General features: G+C 45.3%; 1 protein-coding gene across 2 annotated transcripts in view; it reads right to left on the reverse strand.

Annotated features, from left to right (window-relative positions):
- VWC2 (von Willebrand factor C domain containing 2) overlaps positions 1–12,187 on the reverse strand; it is a 957,617-nt gene that overhangs the window by 934,144 nt on the left and 11,286 nt on the right. For both annotated transcript variants that reach the window (XM_069613426.1, XM_069613427.1), the window contains exon 2: positions 7,787–8,556. In XM_069613426.1, the coding sequence (XP_069469527.1) occupies positions 7,787–8,479 (693 nt within the window). In that variant the 5' untranslated portion in view covers positions 8,480–8,556. The remainder of the gene's footprint in view (positions 1–7,786; positions 8,557–12,187) is intronic.

Below are 12,187 nucleotides of genomic sequence, written 5' to 3' on the forward strand. Positions count from 1 at the left end.
GAAGCAGAGGAGAAACAGATAAATAACAATAAAAAAATAATAAAGGCAACAAACAGTGGTAGTGCAGCCAGCAATTTGCAAGTGCTACGTTTAAGGCAGCAGACAGGGTAGGTCTGATAAGTGCAGGAAGAAAGATGGTTCTCCTCAAGTTTTAGAGTGGCAGGGCGCTGTTCCAGAGGGAGGCCCCAGCCGAAGACGGAGATCTACCCCCAGCTCGTTTCTTTGATAAACGACTGACCCTGAGGGAGTTGGAGGTAGAGGAGTGAAGAGCTCGAGAGGGGAGGTATTTGCGGAGGAATAGCTGAAGGTATTTTGGACCGAGGCCCCAGAAAGCCTTGTGAACAAGGCAGAGGGTTTTGAATGATAGATGTCCGGTAAAAAGATACCATCCCTGTCCCCTGGGCCCCACTGGTCCTAACACAATGAACATGATTATGTGTATATGCAAGGCGCTGCACATTCATACAGCAATCACTCTATCATTCACATGAGCATCCATCACCATACACTCACTCATAACGCATCCATACACATGTTTAAATAAAAACAATGAACATAAACGTACCTTCTGCATTGGCCTGTGTGTGGGTGCTGCTCCAGCTGCTCTGTCCGTATGTGCGAGGAGGCGCAGGAGCTCCCCCTCGGACATACAGACATGCAGTGCCCCAGCCAGCATTTCCAATGAGCTATGCAATGCTGGCGAAGCAAAACGCCCCAGCACTTGCATGGCTCAGTGAGCATGTGCGGCTGGGGAACTAAACTGAACTGTCAAAGGGAAACAGTGTTTCCCTTTGACAGTTCAGCCAGCCCAGGAGCACTCCATTAGCTGGATAAAGCAGCTGAGGGAGTGCTCACTGTTTCACTGGGCTGGCTCCTTAGCTCCTCCATAATGGGTGAGGGGCCACTATGCAGTTAGTAATGTTGACCATTGTTGCTGAATATATCACAATTTACTTACATTTTAACACAAAGCACCCCTTTGGGTACTATTGAAACAGTGGGCTTCATAACTACTCTGGCGGTAGCTGTGCCGGTAAAACCGGCACGGCTGCCACTGGAGTTGCATCCGGGTCTGGCACCCGCGAATGGGCAATTACTAGGTCATGCCGAGTTAGGCGGACATGATAATTGCCCTTTCGAAGGTGCCGGTAGATGCCCATTCCCATTTGAGCCCCATATGGCTCAAATGGGAAGGGGGAGCTCGGATGCACCGGCACCGTTAATAACGGTGCCGGTGCATCCGACGAGCTGAGGTCAGACCTGGCGGGGGCTGTCAAGCACCCACGAGCACAACTCTTACTATGGCAGAACGGTAGCAACGGTGCCGGTAGCTTACCAGCACCGTTGTTACTGGTCCGCCATAGTAGTAATGAGGCCCAGTCTGTGACTAAAGGAATGAATATCCATTTACAACTGTGGGCCACTTTTTCATTGTTGCCTGAGACAGTTTCATGCTTCAGCCCGCCCATGTGGGCCACCCCTGCCCATTTCTTCCAATCTTAAAAAAAATAAAAAAATAAAAATAAAAAAAAAATCTTTTTTCATGCTGAGCTCTCAGGGCCCCCCTGGGATGCACCCGCGGACCCCTAGGGGGTCGCGACCCACAGTTTGAATACCACTGTTCTAGAGTGAGATGTTTCCCCAACAAACTGAAAGATGTGTTAAGTTTATTAATTTAAGGGGTGGTGTGTTGTGGTCTAGACTGCAGCACGGACTGACTGCCAGCATGCGCTGCAGACAGCGGGTAGCTTGGCTGTGCTCGCTCGTGACCGCTGTGTGTGCATCCTTTGAACTTGCATCCGCAGCTGACACGCGCAGGGCAGGAGAGTCGTTGGTGTGATCTATGTGAGCAGTCGCTCAGGTGCGGCTCTCTCCTTGTGTACGGACTTGGAAGAAAGTACATCAAAGGCTCCTGCGTCTTCCTCTCCATTTTCCGACCAGCGGCACTTAACATAACACAAGACTTTGGTAAAGAGCCAGCAGCAAGGAGATAACCAGACTATTTGTGAGAGAGAGCCACAGAGAGAAGGAGACTCTGGGAGAGAAGAAGGAGGAGAGCCACTGAGAGAAACCTGCAAGCCTGCCGTGAACTACATCTCAGACACTGCTGGTGACCAAATCTGGTGCGGGCGAGGGGGAGAGAGCGAGAGAGATCCTACCAAGTGCTACAACTCAGACACTGACAGAGACCAGTTATTAAGGAGGAGAGAATGTCAAAAGCATTCTACAAGCTATGTCTCAGACCTTGGCAGGGACTAGAGATCAGAACGGATTAGCCAGGGCCTGCGAAGGGCTCAATGAGGGTGCCCCTGGCTTGTGAGTGATAATAACTTCAGCCTGATAACTATGCTAGCAAGGAAAGAAAGAGACATAACAGACAGCACAGGTCAAATAAAATATAGAGCACTAACAAGCGTGAAATCAGTTCTTTCCTTAATTATGTCAACCATGTCACTGGTATGCTGCAGTGAAATCCTGCAGGTGCAAACAGGAGCTTTTAGCTGCTGCTCATATTAATCCAACAGACAAACAATTACATATGGAGCTGCACAAGGAATTAATCCGCTGATACCTTCATGTCAGAACACATTGGGAAGAAATACTTGTGGGTAAAGGAAACCCGAGTGAGGCAGAGAAAATGCCTCTCCATCGGGGAGGAAGTTACACGCCAACATAGGGCATGTCATCAAGGAGCCCAGGAAGGGGACCCACAGCCAGTGGCTGATGAAATCTGAGCCAAAGAGAACTACACACCCAAGAAAAGGTTAAAAGTCTTTGCTGGTTGCTTTATCCTTGGGGCTGAGAAGACGAATCGAGCTTGGTGCTATATCCCTTGTGATTGAGTTGAACCAAGAAACAAGAGGAGTGCAAGGACCCAAAGACTGTGTATTATATTAGGAAATCCTGACAAAGAAATTAGGTCCATAAAACAGGACATTAGACAGTTGTAGCTCTCTGTCCTGCCGCTTTCAACACATCTGTGCCTTTTGCATTATAGTGGAACCCTCTATACCAGGAACAGCCAACTTGTCACCTGCCAGATGTTTTGCCTCACAACTCTCATCAGCCCCAGCCAGCATAGTGAATGCTGAGGGATTATGGGAGTTATACATCAAAACATCTAAAGGGTAACAGGTTGGCTACTTTTGTGATAGACCATTTACGTGTTGATCCACTCCCATAGTTTATAGGGTGTTGGAAGGTGAAGTATAAGCAAAGGGGTTCTAAACAAGAAATCGAAGACCCGGGAAGCTGGTGCATCCTCTGTGATCCTGTCAGACAGGGAAACTCTTGACACATATTCATTTATTCCCTTCCTAAACAATGTATGAGCAGCCCAAACCAGGTTGTCCATCCTGTTTAGCTGCTGAGAAACTCTCTTGACCCAGAAGGCGTTCATCCATACACAACCTACCACAGTTCATACGTTTAGCAAATAAAGGTGAGTGTGTCCTGAATTCTCATAGGAAGTCATAGTAGGCTCCACCCACTCCCACAGTTAAGTGATTTTGCTGTCTTGGATGTTCTGTTGGTCACTTCGTCACACCTGTTCACAGACACTACAATTCACTTTGAATGTTAAGCAGCCTGCATATAAGATTGAGGGGACGTGTTGGCCGACACCCGTCTTTCCTTTAAAGGATAGCGGAGATTTCAGATTCGAGCATGTGCTTGTTATTGAAATGATCACCAAGCTCCCTAGTAAGCCAAAGGGTAATTGCCAGGTAGGTGTGGTCCAAACAAAAAAAATCTTACAGACAGCTATATTGCCATGAGCTCTATCGTAGACCAAACAACGTGGAAGGAAGGATTTGGAATGACATTGGCAGATGTTGCTTACAACTTTTAGACATGTTTGATCAAAATGAATGACTAGATTTGTATGCAATGTTTGTGGCATGGATCGTGTGTAAATTGATATTGTTTTTTTCATGTGTGATGGATTAAACAAATACATATTTTTGATGATGATGATGAACATTGAGACACACCGAGTAAAATCATTATAAAAAGATTACTTTCCAATTAGTTTGAGGTCATTGGTTTATGCCGATTGTGTTTTCTTCTGTGAGCTACATCTGTTGTACAATGACAATGAGCATTTCAGCAGATGTCTTGACTTAGCAGTGGCCTTATTCAGGATGGGGGGCTTTAAGCATTGAGGTCCAGTACAGGTGAATCTTGATGGCATACTGTGTAAAACATATGACCTATTGACCTTTTTTGTTTTTCGTGTTGTGTTTGCCATTGGTTTGCTCTTGCTGTCTCGATTTATGCTAGATTGATACAACTGAAATATAAATAAAAATAAAGGTTTATGATAGATGCATCTATACATTGGATGAATCTTGAAAGATAATACTGAACATTTGAGCAACAGTTCTACCAATATCATCAGGCAAAACATGGTAAAGTTTATCATTTCTTCGTGATGGTAATGTGGAAATGATCGTTCCACAGCAGACACTGCGGCATTGGTTTGAGAGCCTGCGTAACGGATTAGTTGTATTGCTATTCAATACTTAATGGTTGAAAATGTACCCAAATCCAGTTAAATATGTGTAAGAAAATGTTGAATGCCAATAGGTCTTCCCCATCCAAATATGTTGTTTATTTCCAGTTGATAATCGATTTACATACAACTGTGGAGTGATGTTACCAATTGCTACTGCCTAACATGAGAGGAATAGTTACACCCAAAAAATCTTGTCTATCACTAAAAGACATGTTCAAACTAAAGCGGGGGTGTTCATATTAGATTTGTTTTGTTGTGGGCATGCTAATTAAATTTATAATGATAAATTGCACTATTTAACCAAAGAGCCTTTTTAGTCATAATTTATGTCTGATAGCAGCATCAAAATGTGGTTTCCTTCTGTCAAATGATTATTCTGAAGTTCCTGGAAGAATACAGGTGAGAACTTGCATTGGAGTAATATTATTTTGCTAAATTCAGAGGACATGTATTTCCTTTGTGTCTAAGTCTGTCTGCATAACTGTGAATTGACCAATTAGAAATCCATCTAACACTAAATACTCAGACCACAGTAACATTAAATGACAGTGAAACCTTAGTAAACGCTCAGCTTTGCTTGTAGTAGTTCTTAGAATTGGAAAGCATTTTATCCTTGATGAAGACAGTTGCCAGCTATCGATCGATGGATTCCATCAATGAAACATCCTTGTGCTTCGAAAGGAAAGAATAGCAACCAGGAGTGAGCACTGACCTATCACTATACACACTTTGGGTAGTATGCACTCTTAATTACCTAGCGTCTAGTGTCTGATAGATTCCACAAGGTCTGATAGATTCCACCATTAGGCTTATTTGGAGCCTTCTGATCCAGCTATCGGCCCATCACCAACGTCAGCTTCCACCTTACAATCCTGGACAAAATTGCCTATTTACAGCTACAGCATTTTATCATTACTCAGGACCTTCTTGGTAATCACCAGTCGGGTTTTCGAGCAGTGCACAGCACAGAAACCTCTATGTTGGACATTCAGTTCGCAATATTTGACATCCTGGATGAGTGCAAAGCTGCTTGCTGATGTTCTTGGATCGCTCAGTGGCGTTTGACGTGCTTCATCATGACATCTTATTGTCTCGACTTACACAGGCTCTTAATCATGATCACTTCGACATCAGCTGGATTAACTCCATCCTACGAGGAAGGCCCACAGTGGGCTGAGCCAATACTCCTCTTACCCCAACCAAACGGATTATGCAGGAAGGCCCCCAGGGAGCATGTATGTTTCCCCTTCATTTTAATGTATACATAAAACCCCTTCATGATCTTCTGTATGTCATCAAAGTCCAGTTTCAAATGTATGCTGATACCCAACTGTTGTTTATGTTATCTGGCAATATCGACATAGATACCAATCATATAAATAACATCCTTAATGTCACCAGCTCATCATGGATGAGAGACAACTGGTTATGTCTGAACGATCAAAAGAGAGACTTACTTCTGCTGGCAGCACCGAACACCATCAAGACATTTGGCAATTCTTATGACTTTATGTCCATAAACAACCATAGTATTCCCATCTTGAGTAAAGCCAAATCCCTGGGCATCTATCTCAATACTGAGATGAACATGGATGCCCAGGTTTCAGCCACTGTCCACTCCAGTCAATACTTTCTCCGCCTGCTTTGTTAGATCAGATGCCAATGCTACTACCATAGTCAGGGCTATTATTGGGAGCAAATTGGACTATGGCAATGCATTGCTTGCCAGAGCACTGTCATGCAAAGTCGCAATGCTCCAAGTGATACAGAATGTGGCCACTCCGATTGTGGCTAACATTCTGAGAAGATCCCAAATCAGTCCAACACTGAAAATCCTGCATTGGTTGACAGTTACCTAGACAATAAAATTCAAAACCATGTCCATCATTCATAAATGCCCCCACATACGTCAAGGCTCAGCTACGATCCTGCAAACCACCTCGTTCCCTTCGCTCAAGCACGCGACTGCTCTCAACAAATAAGCGCCACAAGCGCAGTTGTGCTGGTGGCAGATCTTTCCAAACTTCAGCCTCAGTTTGATGGAATATGCTACCATAGTGCTTGTACCTTGAATTCAATTTTGCCTCTTTCAAAATACATCTGAAAACACATCTCTTCAAAGAACATTTTACATAATTTTCATGTCCTGTCACGGACTGATTTTTGGATGACTGGCTTTTGTTTCCTGTTTCTATTTGCCTCTTTAGCAATGTCTTACATGTGAAAGCGCTTTTACACCCATGGGCTTAAGTGATCTACAAATAAATACAATAAAATAAATAAATCAAATACAGTTTTGCACACAGACAAATTTGGAGTACCCCGATGGTACTGCATTGTTTTGTGCTTATGGAGAAGACATTTGTTCAAGTTTGTTGCCACTTTTCACTTGTTAAGACTATAGCCTTATAGACCATGGGAAGGGTAAATATAGCGGGATAATGACCTGCCAACATAATCCCCTCCTAATGTTAGCAGTTCAGAAGCAAAAAAAGAAATGTTGGTTTAATACTGAGAAAGTAAATCGACAAACCGAGTCAGTAAATTAAATGTGGTTTTATTTTGTAGTATTCAAATAACAAGTCTGTCTTCATATGCTAAGTAATCCAATTAAACACTTGGTTAAACATGAACATTCATTATGTCTTGTGAAAAAGTAAACAGTTTCTTGATAACAAATTGATAGCATTTTCACATATTTTAGCTTTTTCGATGTTGTGCTAAATATGATGTAGCAATGGAGAAAAAAAACCTCTTAAAGAGGAAAGGTCTTGTTAAAAGCATCTTGCCTGAAAATTGCATTATTGTTTTCCTGCCTGCATTTGTAATATGACTGTTCAGAAAAGGGTCAATATCAGTAGTTACTGACTGCACTATGAAAATTCTGATTGGCTAAGAGTACGTCAATCACGATTTCCATGTGCTGATACAGAAACACGAGTTTGCTTCATCCCTTGTTCTTTTGCATCAAAAGTAGTCCATAAACAATTTATTTCAACTTTGCTTTGTAATCTTTACAAAATATAATTGGTACTTGTTTAGGAGCATAGAATAATACTCAATGCTGTTTCAATAAATGTGTTCCTGCATCTATTTTGGGAGGGGGTGAAGTGAAGTTACTTGCTCTTATCAAACATTCACCAAATATAATTGTGAACCCAACTGGCATATGACTGGTCTTGTATGGCACAACTTGATTTTGTAAAAAATACTGAAGAAGGAAGAGCAAAGCAGAGATGATAGATACCAGAAAGGGCTGCATGTACTCACCATAAACTCTTCCAGAGTTTGGTAGGTTTTTCCTCTGAACTCACAGTAATTTTTCTTCTCCTTACACTGAGGGCAGCACTGGCTGGTGTCCACCTGGATGCAACGAGGGTGAAGCCTGGGGCACTCTGGCTGAATACACAAAGGGCCCTCATCCGTGCACCGGCATGGGCAGGCAGAGGGCCCGGGGGTGAAAGTGTCCCCTATGGCATACACAAATCCACTCTCATCTATACAGCCTTTCCCCCGATAGTCCGGGTAGGCATACTCCTCTGGCGATTCGGGGGTTGTAACAGATTCCAAGTTGGACTCCTCCAAAATATCTGGCTGAAAACCATCCGCCTGCTCTTGGGCTGGTTGAGTGTCCGAAGGCTCGCTGATTGGAACATCCCAAGCCTGCTTCGGTTTAGAGGAAGGCTCTTTGCTGGTGACATTCCGGGTCCCATTGGACTTGACGTCCTTGCTAGTCTTGTTTCTGGCCATCTCCCTGATTTTGGTTAGGCTGGCTTGGCTTTGGTTCTGACTGTCCCGCCGTGCTTGGTCACGCCTCTCCTGGCTTAGTCTGGGCTCCTTGTCCTGGGAGTTGCTCTGCTTCTGCACAGGGAGGGCCGGGCTGCAAAGGGCCACCATCAGACAGCAGGTTACCAGCAGTGAGCCCGACAGGGCTCCAATTGCCATAGCAGTGGAACTGGACATTGCCTAGAGCTGCATCCCATCAGGGGCAAGGAAATGCATCCCCATCAACAGCAAGCCACTAGGTCCATCCAAAGGCCCTGCAGAGGGAACACAAAAACATGCATTATATCACAAATCTATGTCAGTTTCTCTTTAATTCTGTGATGGTTTTAAATCAAACTATTGTAATGGCTACTTCTTTCAAGTCAAGGCGTTGTTTAAGAACATATATTCTCTGTATGATTAACATGGGCCGGGCACTTAGAAAAGAACACAGCAGTGGTATCTGAAGATTGATGTCCACCACTATGAGGTTACACCAGTGGACACTGTTTTTTCACTAGCGAGTTTTCACAATGCAGGTCTATTTTCTACTGCTACTTTCAGCAAAAAAAATAAAAAAAGATGTTCCCACGCTTTTGATGTCACATCCTGCCGATTCATTTGCTTCCATTGGGCCTCTCTAACTCTAGGGGAGGTGGCGAGAGGAAGAGCAGAGCAGGCAGGGATCAATCAGACTGAGCAGTTGCTGTGCGCTGGCCCGCAGTGTCGTTCTTTCATATGGAGGAGGGTGAGGAGTATAGCTCTTTCTGTTGCAGGTGTGAGGTGGGGTGGTAGACAGGAGACAGAGAGGGAAAGGGCAGGAGATACACGTATTATTTGTGTGGAGTAGGATGAGGAAGGGGTGAGAGTCCAGGAATGCTACATTTTGTTGCAACATAACACCTTGCTGCAAAAAGTAGATGGTGGGTTTGGGTGAGGCAATATTGGATAGGGTGAGGTGGGGAAGGTCTCATGTGTATTTTCCATCAAAAAAGGGCAAAACGTGCAGTAAAAAATTGTCGGTATAATTTAGGTTGGTATAGAAACACACTGACTGAGCCAACTCCTCTATCGCTTCACACAATAAAGGTCAGCTTCCCTGGTCTAAAAGGATGACTTTAGAGACCATCCCAGAGTCATCTGATGATCACTGAACTACATTAGAAGTGATTCCCACATCATCAGACGTCATCACACTGTTAAAGTCATCAGCAAATGTCCCAGAATGGTGGGTGATGATTTGGGTAGGAGCTTAGGATGACTCCATGATTATGCTAACATCATCCCTATTTTAGAAAACTCTTTGTTCGTGATGATTTTAGGATGACTTGCTGATCACTTCAAGAGATTGCATGTTTGGCCCTGATGAATTGGGATGCCGTGCCGATTACTTCAAGAGCATCAGCATGTTTGTCCCCAATGATTTGGGGAGGATTCTGGGATGACCTGCTGATTACTTCAAGAGTATCGCCATGAAACATATTTGTTCTTGATGATTTGGGGATGACTCGCTGATTACTTCAGAGCATCAGAGTTAGTAGGATGATTTGCGGACTAATACTGATTGTCATTCAGCTATTGCTTAATTGCACTTGTGCAGAATGACCCTCAATGTGGCGAGGGTAAAGCTTGAGACTATGTTGGGCTAAAGTGGAAGCCAGAAACCTAAACATAGTATGCACCCCCTGAGTGAGAATGTTTGGCCATCCCAGTCAAAAACAGGAACCTAACACCATCACAATCAATACATTTCCATGCTGACTGCACCAATATATGCCACTATTCACATATGTTCATTCACACAGTATTCATGTTTGCACTGCGCAGAATGTCATTAATGATACTATAAGAAAGCATGCCCATCATGGCTCTGCCACACACTCCTGTTGGCTTTGTGCAGGCAGTGATCACCAGGACCAAGCAGAGTGACACTGAGGAGTGGGAGAGCATGGCGGGAGGGGCCATGCCCAAACTTTGAAGCCAGCACTTTGCAGAGAAGACCAGGGGAGGCCCTGTGGTATTATAGCCGGGGCGGCTGGAGGCACATTTGAGGTACATTTTGAATTTTGGAGCTGCATTTAAAGCCTCAGCCAGCGCACCCCCATCCAGAAGCACAGCAAGGGATACAAGAGAGCAAGAGGCGCACCACACATAGGAGACTGTGATCAATGAGGCCCTGACCTCCCTGGGCCAATCCTGATTGAAGTAGAGGCCAAATAGCGGGCTAAAGAGTCCATCTTCACCTGTGGTGGCCAAGGAAGAATAAGAGAGGCCATTTGGACGGTTTTAGGGCAGAGTGAACCTGGCACCAGGGCCAGGAGGAGGGCCATTTTAAACCCAAAGAGAAGGACCAACAGTGGCTCACCTGTGCACAGTTAGATAGGAGGTCCAACCCTTCCCCCACCCCCGCACAGTCAAGGGCAGACCCACAAAGAGGCAGAGCGGGGAGGTTCCTGTGCCCTGAAAAAGTGTCCAGAAGAGATCCAAAGGGTGAGACATGATATCAGGGAGAAGAGGAGGGGCAAGGCTCCCCCGTCAGACCTGCCTACGCACTATGTCCAAAAACAAGGGGAAGGACATGCAAGCTGCCCCAAGTCGGTGAAGAAACCACAGGAGGGCAATCTGCACAGACTCTGGTGCAGAGACAGCGAGGTACCGAATGGGGTAGATCAGGAGCCCGGGGCAGGAGAGGATTTGGGGACACTGGCAGGCACCGCAAAAGATTAAGTTGTCACCCAGGAGGTCCTTCGCCAATGCTTTCAGGATTTAGGGGACAAGATAGCGAACACCATTCAATCGCAGTTGAGCATACATAATGCAAGCAGAACTGTCACAATCGTTGCAAGAGGTGAAGGGGGACATAACAAAACTAGAACAGCGTACTGATGCAGCAGATAGCACCATACAAGAGGTCACAGAGGACACAAGGAAGATCAACGAGCTAGTAGAGCAATTAGCCATGGTCACACAGAACCTCGAGACCCAGAGCAAAGACCTTGAAAACCACTCAAGAAGATCTAACATCAGAATAAAAGGCCTCTGGCAGTGGTGAACAAGGATCTACGCACGATGGCATAGGTGTTTGCAGTCCTGCTGGAGGTGGAAGACTGGTCGGGGATAGAGATTAACCGCATACACGTAGTAGGGCCAAAGAGGGGAGAGCTGGGGGCCAGACCCAGAGATGTAGTGGAGGCTTTACACAAGTACGAGCAGAAGGAGAAGGTGCTGGCGGCTGCCAGGAGGACCAGATTAATCAGCTACAAAGAGTCAGAACTTCAGCTATTCCAGGACCCTGCCCAGACCACCTTGGTGAAGCGTAGGATGGGCCCTGTGGTGTGTGCCCTAATCTGGGTGGACATTCAATATAAATGGACCTTTCCCTTTGGACTACTGTTCGAATGGGAAGGGAAACAGCATTTGGACACCACCTGTGAGGAAGGTATGGGGGTTCTGAAGATTGATGATGAAGGGTCCACAAGGCAAGAACAAATATTGACGAGAGAACCGCTCGAGAGGAAAATGTGTGAGTGGATAGGTTTTTGACAAGGGGATAAAAAAAAACAGGGTCTAAAGGGGCCTGGTTAATCCCCCCTACCCTGAAACGATGGGGCAGGAGTGGAAGGAGCCCACACGCCCATCGACACAGGAGCGGTTACAGGAAGGAATGTTGTAGCATTCCTGGGGGAGGCAGTTAGGGGAAAGGTACCGGGTGAGGGACGGGGGGTGTTCCAGGATGTCTTGGTTTATCTTCATGGTTCTAGGGGGACCCGCAAAGTTTTATTCTTATTTCTTACAAAGGCTCAATTCCCGAGATGGAGAGTCGGGGGGAGCTAGAGGCTAGTTGAGCCCTCCCAGAGAGAGGGGGTGGGAGGGACATCTCAATTGCAGCCACTCATCATTAGTGCA

This window comes from Ambystoma mexicanum, chromosome 5p, assembly GCF_040938575.1.
Source record: "Ambystoma mexicanum isolate Mex_15411 chromosome 5p, UKY_AmexF1_1, whole genome shotgun sequence".
NCBI classification, from domain to species: Eukaryota; Metazoa; Chordata; class Amphibia; order Caudata; family Ambystomatidae; genus Ambystoma; species Ambystoma mexicanum.